The following is a 13,272-nucleotide window of genomic DNA, read 5'->3' as shown; positions in this document are numbered from 1 at the left end:
GTCTACTTCATGGATTTATACTCTTTGTGTTTCCTTCCTTCTTACTTTATATGTAGTTTGCTCTTCTTATTGTAGCTTCATAAAATGGAATATTATATCATTGGTTTCAAACTGTTCTTCTTTTCTAATGTAGGCATTTGTTATTTTCCCTGTAAGCACTGTTTCTGTGTCCCTCAAATTTTGATATGTTGTATTTTCATTATCATTCATTTCAAAATATTTACTAATTTCTCATTTGGTTTATTTTTTGACCTATGGGTTATTTAGAAGTATATTACATATCTTCCAAATACTTGAGATTTTTCTAAGTATCTTGTTTTTTACTTTTAATGTAACTTCATCTTGGTCAGATGAAGCTTATATGCTCTATAAGCTTTCATTCTTTTGAAATGTGTTGAAATTTATTTTAAGGCTCAACATATGACCTATTTTGGACCATATTTCATGTGTACTTTTAAAACTGTATACTCTGCTGTTGAGTCTAATGTTCTGTACATGTAGATTAAATCAGATTGATAAATAGTGCTCAGTTCTTCTGTAACCTATTCAATTTTTGTCTTTTTTTTCTTATAATTGGTAACAAAGGGATGTTAAAATCTTTAGGTATGATTGTGATTTTCTCTACTTTTTCCTTTAGTCTTTAGTCAGTTTTGCTATGTGTATTTTGAAACTCTGTTTTAGATGAATACGTACTTAGGTTTGTTATGTGTATCTGATAATTTCTCCTTTAATCACAATAAAATATTTTAATCACGATGAAATATTTCTCTTCATGTCTGGTAGTACTCTTTATCTTAACATTTACTTTATTTGGTATTATACAACCACTCCAGTCTTCCATCTGTATTGCTTGCATTGCATATCTCCTTCCATCCTTTTATGTCAACCTATTTATTCTTTTACATTTAAAGTGTGACTCTTGTAAACAAAACATGGTTTGGGTTCTGCATTTTTCTCTAGTCTGACAATCTCTCCCATTTGATTTCAGTGTTTAATTCATTTCAAATTAATTGTTGATACTGTTGGAAAATGCCTAACATTTTCCTGTTTTTGTTGTCCTTTCTATTAATCCCATCTATTCTTTGTTCCTCTGTTTCCCTTCTTTGACTTTCTTTTGGTGGTGGGGTGGGGGGCAGAATAATTTTTAAAAAATTGTTCAATTTTTCTGTTTTAATTCCTCTATTATTTTATTAGGTATACAGTTTTGCATTTTCTTTAGTGGTTTCTGCAGGGATTACCATATGCTTCCCTAATTTATTAAAGTCTATGTGATACTAATATTGTGCCATTTTATTTAGAATGTAAGAACTTTTTGGTTGTATAGGTATATTTACCATCTCATAGTACAGTATTATGGTTTTTGCTTTAAACATTCATGTATCTTTTAATGACATTAAGAGAATAAGAAATACAGGCTTTTATATTTATTCACATGTGTACTATTTCTGATGCTCTTCATTTCTTTCTATAGATCCAGGTTTCCATCTGGTGTCATTTTCCTTCAACCTGAAAAGCATCTTATTATTTCTTGTAGTGCAGGTCTGCTGCCAACAAATTTTCACTATCTTTATTTATCTGAAAATGTTATTTTTCCTTTAGTTTTGAAAGATATTATCATGAGACAGAATTCTAGGATGACAGTTTTTGTTTTTTGAACACTTAAAAAATATTGTTCCGCTTTCTCCTGGCCTTCATTGTTCTGATGAGAAGTTAACTGTAAATATCATTATTCTTCCCTTTGTAATTGGCATTTTCATCTCATTTTCAGGATTCTCTTTATGTTTGGTTTCTAATAGTTTGATTGTGATCTGTTGGTCAGTTTTTCTCAAATTTGGGAAATATTCTGCCATTATTTCTTTAAAAGGTATTTTTTTCAAACAATTTTTCTCCCCCATTTTCAATCTTATCTCCTTCTGCACTTCATTTGTGTTTGTTAGACAGTTTAATATTATCTCTAAAATTCCTGGGACTCTGATCATTTTTCTTCGACATTTTTCTCTGTGTTCTTCAAATTGGGTCATTTCTATTGATTCTGCCAGAAAATTTACTTACTCTTTGATCTTTCATCTCCATTTTCCAATTTTTATTTCAATCACTGTAATTTTCAGCTCTAGAATTTCCATCTGGTTCTTTTTTAGAGTTTCTATCTCTGCTGAGACTGACTGTTCACTCACTAAGACCATGTTTTCCTTTATGTCCATCAATATATTTATAACTAATTTAAATAGTCTTTACCTGCTAAGTCCAACATCTGGGCCATCTTTGGTTGATTTTAATTGATTGATTTTTTTTTCTTAACTATGGGTCCCATTTTCTTCTTTCTTGTGTCTGGCAATTTGTATTGTATCTTAGATATCATGGATGACACATTTAAAGAAGTGGATTTTATTATCATTCTCTGAAAAGTGTTGATTTTTACACTTCCCAGTAATTTAATTACCTGCTAGTTGGGTTATATGCTTTGTGAGGGCAGATCTCTGGAAAGCCCAAGGTATCTCCCAAGCCTCTAAAAATTGGTGAGATACAATCTGCAAACTCTTTGCTCCCTGTGTGTTTTATCATAGCTTGATTTTAGGCTTTATTGGAAGTCTGCAGTAAACCTTTCTCTAGGATGTGGACTCTGGGGGCCCAGCTGACGTCTCAGACATTAACAACACCTCTCTATTCTGTACCAGAACTCTGCATTTCTCCAGTCTCTAATTTGTAGTATTTCTATGTTTCTATTCTGCTTTCAACCTTGTAGCACCCACTTTTGGGTAAGTCTTGCAGTGAAAAAATAAAAAACAAGTAATAGAGAAAATCTACAAAGCTAAAAGTTGATTCTTTGAAAATGTAAGTAAAATTAACAAGCTTTTTCAAGATGATCAACCTACTATAGAGAGAAAAACAAATTTTCAGTATTAGGAATGAAAAAGAAGATATCACCCTAAACTCAAACAGTATTTTTTAAAGTAATTAACAACCATTATGAATAGTTTTTTGCAAGCACATTTGACAAACTAAATGATATAAATTCCTTGAAATTGACAATATACCAAAAAAGTAGAAAATCTGACTAGCACTATATCTGTTAAAGAAATTTAATTTCTAATTAAGAAACTGCCCCAAAATAAAATTACAGACTTGTAAGCCTTCACTTGTGAACTCTACCCAACATCTAAAGAAGAAATAATATCAATCTTACACAGATTCTTTCAGAGACTAGAGCAGGGTTTCTTAGCCTTGGCACTGTTGACAATTTGGACAAGATAATTCTTTTTTTTGCAGGGATGCTATTCTATGTGTTGTTCAATGTGCGTTGTATAAATCTTCTATCCCTAGAGACTAGAACACAATTGAACACACCCCCGCAATTGTGACAATGGAAAAACTCTCCAGATATTGCTAAATGTCCTATGTGGCAAAATCCTCTCCTTCTACCCCACTTAAGAGCCAATCGATTAGAAAAGAAAGAACTTTTCCCAACTCTTTTCGGGGGACCTAAACAAAGTAAAAGCATTAGAAGAAAAGAAAGTTACAAATCAGTCTTCCTCATAAACATAAGTACAAAAGTTCTTTAACAAAATATTAGCAAATTAAGTCCAGGAATATATAAAAAGGGCAACCCAGCTTGAGTGAGTAGAATTTATCCCAGGAATACAAAGTTGGTTAACATTTGAAAATCAATTTGCCATTATTAACATAGTAAAGGAGAAAAACATCCTCTCAAACAGATGCAGAAAAAGCATTTAACATAACTCTTCCAATGCTCATTTATTATAGGAAATAAATGACCTCTCATCAAACTAGAAATCTCCTAGAGGGTATGAACACACATACATCTCTAATGATTAATCCTTTTAGGAACAAGGTAAGGATGTCCACTATTACCATTTCTATTCAACATTGTATTGGAAATAGCTAGTGTGATTAGACATGAAAAATATTGGAAAGAAATAACTAAAACTGTCTTTCTTCTCAAGCAACATGACTCTACTTAGAAATATCCTAAAAAACCTATAGAAACAACTACTAAAATTATTAAGTGAATTTAACACACAGAATTCAAGATCAAGTTCAACATATAAAAATTCATTTCAGTTATGTATATAGCAATTAGCTATCCTATAGCAATAGATATAAAACAAATTAGAATATAAAAGTTGCATTTACAGCAACAAAGCCATCAAATACCTAGGAATAATTTAACAAAAAGTGTACAAAATCTCTACATTAATAATTACAGAATACTGCTGAGACAAATTTAAGAAACTTAAATAAATGGAAAAAGCGATATACCGTGTTCTTGGATTAGAACACTCAAGATTGTAAAGCTACCAATTTTTTTCAGCTCAGACTCAATGCTGTTTCATTCATTCAAAATATCAGCATATTGTAATAAAAATTGCCATTCTGAAATTTATATGGAAATGTAAAGGGCCTAGAATAGCAAAGTCAGTCTTTTCAATTTAGAGGAAGAATAAATTAAAAGACTTATGCAACTTAATTTTAGGTATGTAAATTAAAGTTATATAATCAATACGAGTTGGTATTAACCTTAAGACAGATAAATAGATTCAGTGGAAGAAAAGAGGGTCCAGAAATAGACCCACATACTCATATGTTCAGGTGCCAAGCAATTCTGTGAAAAAAAGAAAGTCATTTAAACAAATAATGCTGGATATACTGGATATAGATATGAAAAAACATTAGCCTTGATCCCTGTCTCACATCATACCCTAAAATTAATTTGCTCATAGGGTATTAGAGCCTGATCCACAGAGGAGGGCAGCACGGCAAGGATATCAGACCTTGTGCTGGGTGGGCACTGGACTGGTGGAGGGTGTTGGAGCTTGAACATTGAATTGGTTTCCAGTCTGCTGCATCCTCCTTGGAAAATCCCAACCCTGGAGCAAGCTCTCAGCCTGCCTTCTCTGCTTTCACGTCTAAACTCTAATACAAATTTATGATTTCTAATTGGTAGACCTTCAACATTGCAGGACAGTCTGTTCCTTGTTTTGGTTATTTTTATCTTGAATTCCCTCAATACATACTCCATACCTTCACCTCTCTCAATACCCATTTCTCTCACTCATAAGAATGATTTAACCTTTTCCTTCACCAAGAAAATTGAAAGTGAGGCATATATTTCCTCAATGGTCTCTCAACCCCACCACCCAAAAGTCAGTCAGCCAACTAGCAAAAAGTGACAGTGATTGATCCAATTGCCTTCTTGAAATACCTTCCCAAATATTTCATAGGCACCTCAAGTTGCATTTAATTTCTCCCACCCTCCGCAAAGCTTCTTTGTGTTATCCACCCAAAATTCTGTCAATCATCCTCCCCCACACACACTTGTCACATTCAAACCCTCATCAGGTTTTGCCAATTTTAAATCCTAAATATGTTTTTTAAAGCTATTTCCTTTCCATTCCTACTATTGCTTCTCTGTTTCCGACCCCCATCATCTCATCAGAGCTGTTTCAGCAGGCTTCCGACGCATCCAGCTTCTTGCAGTCTGTTCTCGAAATGATGCCAGAGTAATTTTTCATAAATTCAAGTTGGATCATGTCATTTTTCCCCTTACAGCCCTTCAATGACTCTGCCTTGCCTACAAGGTAGAGTTCAAGTCCCTTGACATGAGAAATCAAACCTTTTATGATCTGACCTTTCCTTATCTGTCCAGCTTCACTTCCACTTCTGTTTATATGACGCTATAATGATACCAAACTATTTAATTTGTCCAAGATATGTGATGGAGTTTTACCAGTGGGTGTATTTGCTAGTACTATTTTCTTCTGCCGTCCGTCCTTCTTTATCCCCTGCTTAATTGCCAAGATTTAGTTTGAATGTTTCAAGAATTTCCCTTCAGTTATGCAAACAGAGTTAGGTGCCCTACCTTTGTGTTCCCATAACAACTTATGTATCCCTAACTAATAGCATTTATCATACCATATTTTCAATGGCACTGAGTAGTATTATACTTTCCATCTGTGTCTCTACCATTAAGATCATTTTGAGAACGAGAACCAGCTCTTTGTATACCTATTGTTCGTATACCCAGCACCCAGCACATACCAAGTACTCACATTTGTTTCCATGTTGGCCCACCCCAGCCCCACAGCATATTATCCTGCCGTGGACTATGTCCTCAATACATAGCTGATGAACATGAAAATGAATGATTGGTTTGGCAATTCCTAAGGAAACCAGAAGTTGAGACAACTGAAGTTTTTCATATGAGCGACAGGGAGAATAGTGATATCCTTAAATGAGAATGGAAACAGATGGGAGAACTAGTTTCAAGATAAAGATTATGCATTACTTTAACGTGAGTTGGTTTGGGAGGTATAACAAGACAGCCCTTTGCAGCTTTGCAGCAGATACTTGATCAGGTCAGCAGTTTTGGACAGCACTGTGGGCTGGACAAGTCTATTTAGAAATCGCAATTGAAGATACAATGGTGTGACAGGGATCCCTGAGAAAGGGCTAAGAGGGAAGAGAAGGAGGACAAGAATGGAATCTTCATGAACGCCTTGCATTTAGAGGGTAGGAAGCAGAAGAGTTCCCAGTGAAGGAATCTGAGTAGAAGCCTCGTACAACTAGGAAAGCAAGCAAGATAATGTACTATGAAGTCCAAGGGAAAAAAGTTTTAAGAGTCAATTGCTGAGAAGTGATCTACTGACAAGCAAGACTGTTAAAAGAGAAAAGACCACTGGATTTGTTCTTTAATAAATAGTTTTAGTAGGTATGTCTGTTAAAATTAATTAGTCCTTTCTAGGTGTTTGGCAGAGAAGGGAATGTAAAGGAGATGGTGAAAGTTTTTGGTTTTTAATTCTAAAAGTACATGCCTATGGAAGAAAATCAAAACATTCATAAATATATAAAGTAAATTATAAAAGTCTGTCCCTCAGTCACCCTGTTTCTACTTCTTTGGTTTGGTTTTTAACTATTCAGAACTTTTAAAAAAATTATATTTTTATTCTTTAAAAAATGATACACATTATACATTTTATTATTACAAATTGCTTTTTTTTCTTACTAATATGTCATGAAGTTTCTCCATAATAGTATAGAGAATTATGTACCTAATTCTTTTTCATGACTAAATAGTACTTTTTACGATAGATATATCATAGTTTATTTATTCTCCTATTGAATGATTTTCACCTTCAGTTTTTCACTATTACAAATAGTTCTGCAATGACCATGCTTAAACAAATATTCTCATGCTATTGTTTATGTAACTCTATGGGATAACATCTTCAAAGTAGAATTGTTAGGAGGGTAAGTGCATTTTTATTTTGTATTGACAAATCACCTACGAAAGGGCCATACCAATTTTCATTTCCTCCAGTAGTGTGTTAAAATACTCTTGTTCCACACTCTTGCTGACACTGAGTATTATTATACTTTCCCACTTAAGAAAAGAGATTTTGGTTTTAGGTTCAGGTTTTAATTTTTAATGGAAAGTTTGATCTGGTTTGTAATCCTAGGAAAGAATCCAGTTAAGAAGAGGAGGAGTTTGTAAGTTATGGGAAAAACAGATGATTGACAGGCTGTAGTCACAAAGGGCATGGGTCAAAATGGTGTCAGGGTATGAATGAAAGGTATGATTTTCTTCTGAGATATTAAGAGAGGAATAGTAGATAGGTAAAGATGGAAATAAACACAAATGAAAGAAGGAATTTTTATATAGTCATCTTTATTTTAGGGAAATTAGAAACCACGTCCCTCTTGAGATAGAGGATTACTAAGTTAGTGTTTGGAATAAAGGTACAGAAAAGCTGTGTAAGATGGAGCGAAGAATCAGGAATCAATCGGTATTGGGAGTGATCAACATTGGCTAGTATTGGGAGCTCAGCTGAGCTGACAATGAATGAATTTGGGGGAAGCAAGTAGTCTAGGTCACATTAACTTTTCTGTAAGAATAAGCAGAGACGTAGTTGTTGGACTTCCCTGGGTTTGAGGCTTCTGGGTTGAGGTACATTTGTCTTACATTGACAATGTCGTAGTTTTATTCTTCTGTTTGCTATCCCATGAATAGAAGTTATATGAGCAAAGATACACATCCACTAGTGGGTCCACATGGGAAATTGATCCCTGGGTTCTGGTAAAAAAAAAAAAAAAATTAAGAGTATGAATTTAATACATTGCATTATGCCCATATAAATTACTACTAAGGTTGATGCAAAAGTCATTGCGGTTTTTGCAATTACTTTTAACTTTTTAAACCACAATGACTTTTGCACCAACCTAATAGTTTTTGTTTCTTTATATCACTTTGAACATAAAGCCATTTAATCTCTTGGTTTTATTAATACATTACAATATGAGCTGACATTATTAAAAATTCTGATCAATACAAATAGAAACCCAGTAACTTTGATGCATTTACATGATTTGAATTCTGGTCCAGGGCCACCTGGGTTTAGTAATGGAGCCAGTAGTACTCGGTCAACACTTTCTTGTCTGGAGATTACCTCTGCTTCTGGGGAATTTAAACATCTTAATTTATAGAATCTTGCTTTTTGAGTAAAAGTCTTCTTTTTCTTCACTTTAATTTGCACATTGTTTATGGGCATGGAGGAGACAAAACCAAAGTGTCATGAGTCTATGGTGAACTTAAGTTAGAAGGAAGAGGCTGGGGAAATAGTAAGCAATATACATCATCAGAACATTACTCGCTAAAAAATAAAATGTTATAAGAGGAAATGCGCTAAGGTGGGAACACAGTTTGTTAGAGAGAAAAACATATGTACATATATTTATTCTCATTAAAATTCCTTTTATTCCATATTTACTTTGTTGACTTTATAATGAAATTATGTGAGAACACAGACCAAGTAGAAGACACATGCAGTATTGTACTACTCTTTATATACTCCGTGCATAATAAATACTGTAACGGTTGAAAATGAGAAACACAAGTGCATTTTAAAATGGGTGATATTTTAATCCCTAATGTTCATTTTTAGTACTTGGAAACATTTTAGTTATGCAGATCTTGTTTTCACATACTTTTTACTTCTACAGATATTCTGGTTCTTAGTCATACCCTGCGGCTTTATTAGCAGTTTCATGGGTCTGAGTCTCATTTTGCCAACTCCAAATGCAGGCTTTTTGAGGACAAAGACCATTTCTTCTCCAAAATTATTGTGGCAGGACACAAAATAGACCTTCAGTAAAAATTATCTAAATTATACCTCAATAAAAAATATGAACAAAAAGAAAATTTTTACTGCCATAAATTGCATTTCAACTCATGCTGAATTTTATGCCTTTGTGTGATCTGTACGCTGTCTATGCAGTCTGCCGCTCATTCATATTTGTCCTTTTCAGTTTGTTAAAGTCAAAATGTGATGACTGGCTCCTTGGAACATCGTCATCCATCAAAAAGTACCAAGAGTCCTCTCACAGTGGAGAGAATAAAAGGGAGAAGAAGACAGTTGGGTTTCAGTCACATAGAGAAGATGATGCCCTGTGGACATGTCAAAAGAAAGATACAGATGAATCCCAAAGAGGTAAGCTTGCATCTATAGTAGTAAAATGAGAAGCTGTTGGGGGCAGGTGGTTGCTGGTTGTTGCTAACCATGAACTCCAGATGATTTCCTACAGTTCAGAGCAAGAGTTAAGTATGTCACAAGTTAACATGTGCCTGCAAGGCCATAGGTGGCACATCTAGCTCAGTGAATTACATCAGCATTTCTCTCAGAACACGCACATGAGAAACTATCCAGTTTGTTCCTCTCTTGGAAACAGCAAACTGTAAAAATTATTCACTAGTAAGTATGGTCATAGACACAAAATAATGTTCAAAGTGAGTAAAGAGGACAAGAAATTGAACGTAAATCTCTGCTGGGAAAGTAAACTCTAACAACTATAGTTAATCTTCAATTAACTGGAAATATGGGGAGGGTGGAGGAGAGGTCATGGGTAATTCTACATTGTGGCTAAAACAAAACCTCATTAGTCTTAAGTGTATATTGCCTAGCACTCTTAAGTGCCAGTAATTCTTCCTAATTTATATGTGGTAGATATTTTTTTAAATCAATTATAAATAACTGTGTGAAATGTTGAGTGAAGCAGTTAAATTTAATTATGTTTCCTGGTTGTTTCTAGGGTGGTTTTGGCTTAATCTCTCTTGGAATTATTATGGGAAGGAGTTTGGAGCAGAATGAAACAAATCCAAGCTTCATTGTACAGAAGAGATACATAGAGAACAAAGGGCCAGAAAGAGGTCTCAGAGCCCCCTCTGCTCACACTTCTTTCCCAGACATCTTTCTTTCCTGCTCACAACCATTAACCCTGATTTCCTTCTTTTTTGTTTATATTCTGGAATCAGTTTATTTATTTTTATTTAGTTAGTTTTATTTTTATTAAATTTATTGGGGTGACATTGGTTAGTAAAATTATATAGGTTTCAAGTGTACATTTCTATAATACATCATCTATATATCACACTGTATGTTCACCACGCAGAGTCAGTTCTCCTCCCATCACCATATGTTTGACCCCCTTTTCCCTCTTCTACCACTCACCCTGACCCTCTGGTAACCACTAAACTGTTGTCTATATCTATGAGTTTTTATTTCTTTGTTTGTTTGTCTTGTTCATTTGTTGTTTTCAGTTTTATATCCTACATATGAGTGAAGTCATAGGGTTTTTGAGTTTTTCTGTCTGACTTTTTTCGCTTAGCGTAATAACCTCAAGATCCATCCATGTTGTTGCAAATGGAAGTATTTCATCTTTTCTAATGGCCGAGTAATATTCCATTGTGTGTATATACCACATCTTCTTTATCCAGTCATCTATTGAAGGACACTTGGGTTGTTTCCATGGCTTGGCCACCGTGAATAAAGCTGCAGTGAACACAGGGGTACATATATCTTCACGGATAAATGTTTTAATATTTTTGAGGTAGATACCCAGATTTCTTTCTTATTTACCTTTTTTCACTGGCCATCTCTGGTGTTGAGCAACCAAATTTTCACACTCTCTCTAGCCACTCTCACATTTATGTGTTTGAGAAGTGGGCAGTGCCCTGCCTTTTCTCCTCATGTGCCAGCATTGTCATGCTTTTTTTGTTTTAATTATAATTAATCTACAAACTGTTTAATCCTCTGTCAGATAATTGAGAGATGATAATTAGTCCAAACTTCAGAATTGTGTATAGTCATACACAATTTGAAACAAAAGCAAAAATTTATTTCGTTTGACATAAGGCAAACATTCAGGAGACTTTCATTGCTTTAGGACAACTTAGAACAACTCTTGTCTTTTTAGATTTTGCCACTAGAAACAACTATGAAATTGAGGAGATTTAGTTTGAGGTAGGATCTTTTCTTTCTCCATAGGTAGTCCTTCAGAAATGGAAGCCCTTACTTTGGCTTCCTCTATTTTCAGTCATTACACTTTGGAGAGTGGAGAACTTGTCAAAATCGGTGTGGTGGTTACACTGCAAGGCTTAACATGGTCTTCTGTTAAATTGTCAACAAATTTGCGTTGTGTTTCAGCACTAAAATAAAATAGCAAAATGAGAAAAATATAGTGTAATAGCAAAGAGACAAATAACTTGTGTTATTGGTTAAGACCACAGCCACATTAGAAAACTGCAATTGAAAAGGCAGTTTGAGAAAGGTATCATCAGGCCAGCCCTTGCTGTGGTGGAGGTTAATCTCTCCTGCGTCTGGCTACAGAAGCCGGAAGCCTGGAAAGGGCTTGTGTCCAAAAAAAATCAATTTCTAATTTGAAACAAAATCATTTTTGACTAACAGGGGTTCAGAACCCATTACTTTTTGCTGTATAGTCTGCTGACATTTCAGCACTTTCTGTTGTGCACAATGAATCCTAATAGTCATTTTATAATGTTGCTATACCAATCAATTTAACCAAGAGAAAGCTGTTACAATTCTGCAAAGTTTTCAGGAACAGTTTTCACTCATGGTTTTATTTATTTATTTTTTTGTTAGGTTTTCCTTTTCCTCCCTTTTTTTGGGAGGGGGGTTGTAGTATTGTAGTGAAAAATTGAAACCCTTTCATCTTTTCAAGAGTTTTGTTTTAAGGTATTATATTCACAGGAATTAACTTTTTTTTTTCCTCTTCGTAAGAAAGGCTGTCTTGTATTTTTCTCTTCTTTTATTCTAATATGAAGCCATTAAGAAAATTATGCTATACCTGCTGACTGAGAGCTGAAGTTGCCCCTTTGAGTCATTCTGCTCATTGCAGAGCTGGGATACACAGATTCCGGTGCAGGGCATTTGCTGTGGCGCCCAACTAAATGGGAGATAGACTTTCCAAGTTGTGCTGCAGAGGGTTTGGACCCCTGATTATCCTACGGCCAATGACCTAGCACTAAGTGCCTCAGTTACACTGCCTGGTTTAGTGTCTCCTTACTTGCTTTCCTTTCCCTCTTTAGCATGTCTGAATTTTCTAATATATTTTTCTTCTGTTTTAGATCCTTTGTTTCTTTTGTTTTCCTTTAATTATCAAGTACTACATAGGATATTTACTGTAGGACCATGAATCTTCATTATCAGTCTCTTACTCCTTTACCTCTCCTATCCCCGTCACCATTCTGTCAACTTTATAGACATTACACATGTAAGAAAGACCAGACTCTTGTCTCAAGAAACAACCTTGTGATCACAAAAATATATACAGTACTGTCAGAATTACATGTCAAACATAAATTGTTTTTCAATCATCAATGCTTGGAATGCTCTAATTTGGTTGCTTTTATTGAGCTATGTGGAACAAGTAGACATTAGGAAAACCTAAACTTGAGTCAAGAACTTTTAAGCCAAAGGCTCAAATCTGGAAATACCCAGTCTTCATTTCTCTTTTTCCCTCCCTACTCAGGGGTGTTTTTATTCTCTCCCAGCTTGCCTGGAACCTTCCCTTCCTGAGCAATCACTGATTCCCTTTCATAGGAGCCCTCCAAGCTGACGGCATTTTCCTACTATGCTAATGGGCTCGCAGATGCTGTGAGGCCACTGAGCACACACGCTCCAGAATTGAAAGGGTAGACCTCAGGGCTTGTCACTGCCCATTCCTACATAGGGCTCTAAAGCCATCCCAAAGCCCCTACCACACTTAGAACTACCTCCTCTACCTCCTGTTTGCTCCTCTTTCGTCGATCTCTGAATCCCCTTAAAACTGGGTTTGAGAGAGGCTGAAGCTAGAGTAATTGGGGTTTACCTGCTGGTATTGACCATGCCCTTCATTTTGTCTTTGGGTTTTTTAGGTTATATAATATTCACCAGCTGTCACTGATGGAGGCTCCCTGAGAGG

General features: G+C 34.9%; 1 protein-coding gene across 3 annotated transcripts in view; it reads left to right on the top strand.

Moving 5' to 3' along the window:
- Positions 1 to 13,272, top strand: part of KIAA1328 (KIAA1328 ortholog) — a 260,802-nt gene that overhangs the window by 212,264 nt on the left and 35,266 nt on the right. For all 3 annotated transcript variants that reach the window (XM_019740831.2, XM_074340098.1, XM_019740832.2), the window contains one exon: positions 9,322 to 9,503. In XM_019740831.2, coding sequence (XP_019596390.2) covers positions 9,322 to 9,503 — 182 coding nt within the window. The remainder of the gene's footprint in view (positions 1 to 9,321; positions 9,504 to 13,272) is intronic.

This window comes from Rhinolophus sinicus, linkage group LG09, assembly GCF_036562045.2.
Source record: "Rhinolophus sinicus isolate RSC01 linkage group LG09, ASM3656204v1, whole genome shotgun sequence".
Taxonomy (NCBI): domain Eukaryota; kingdom Metazoa; phylum Chordata; class Mammalia; order Chiroptera; family Rhinolophidae; genus Rhinolophus; species Rhinolophus sinicus.
Note: the sequence above shows the minus strand (reverse complement) of the source record. Positions and strands in the feature narration are given on the sequence as shown.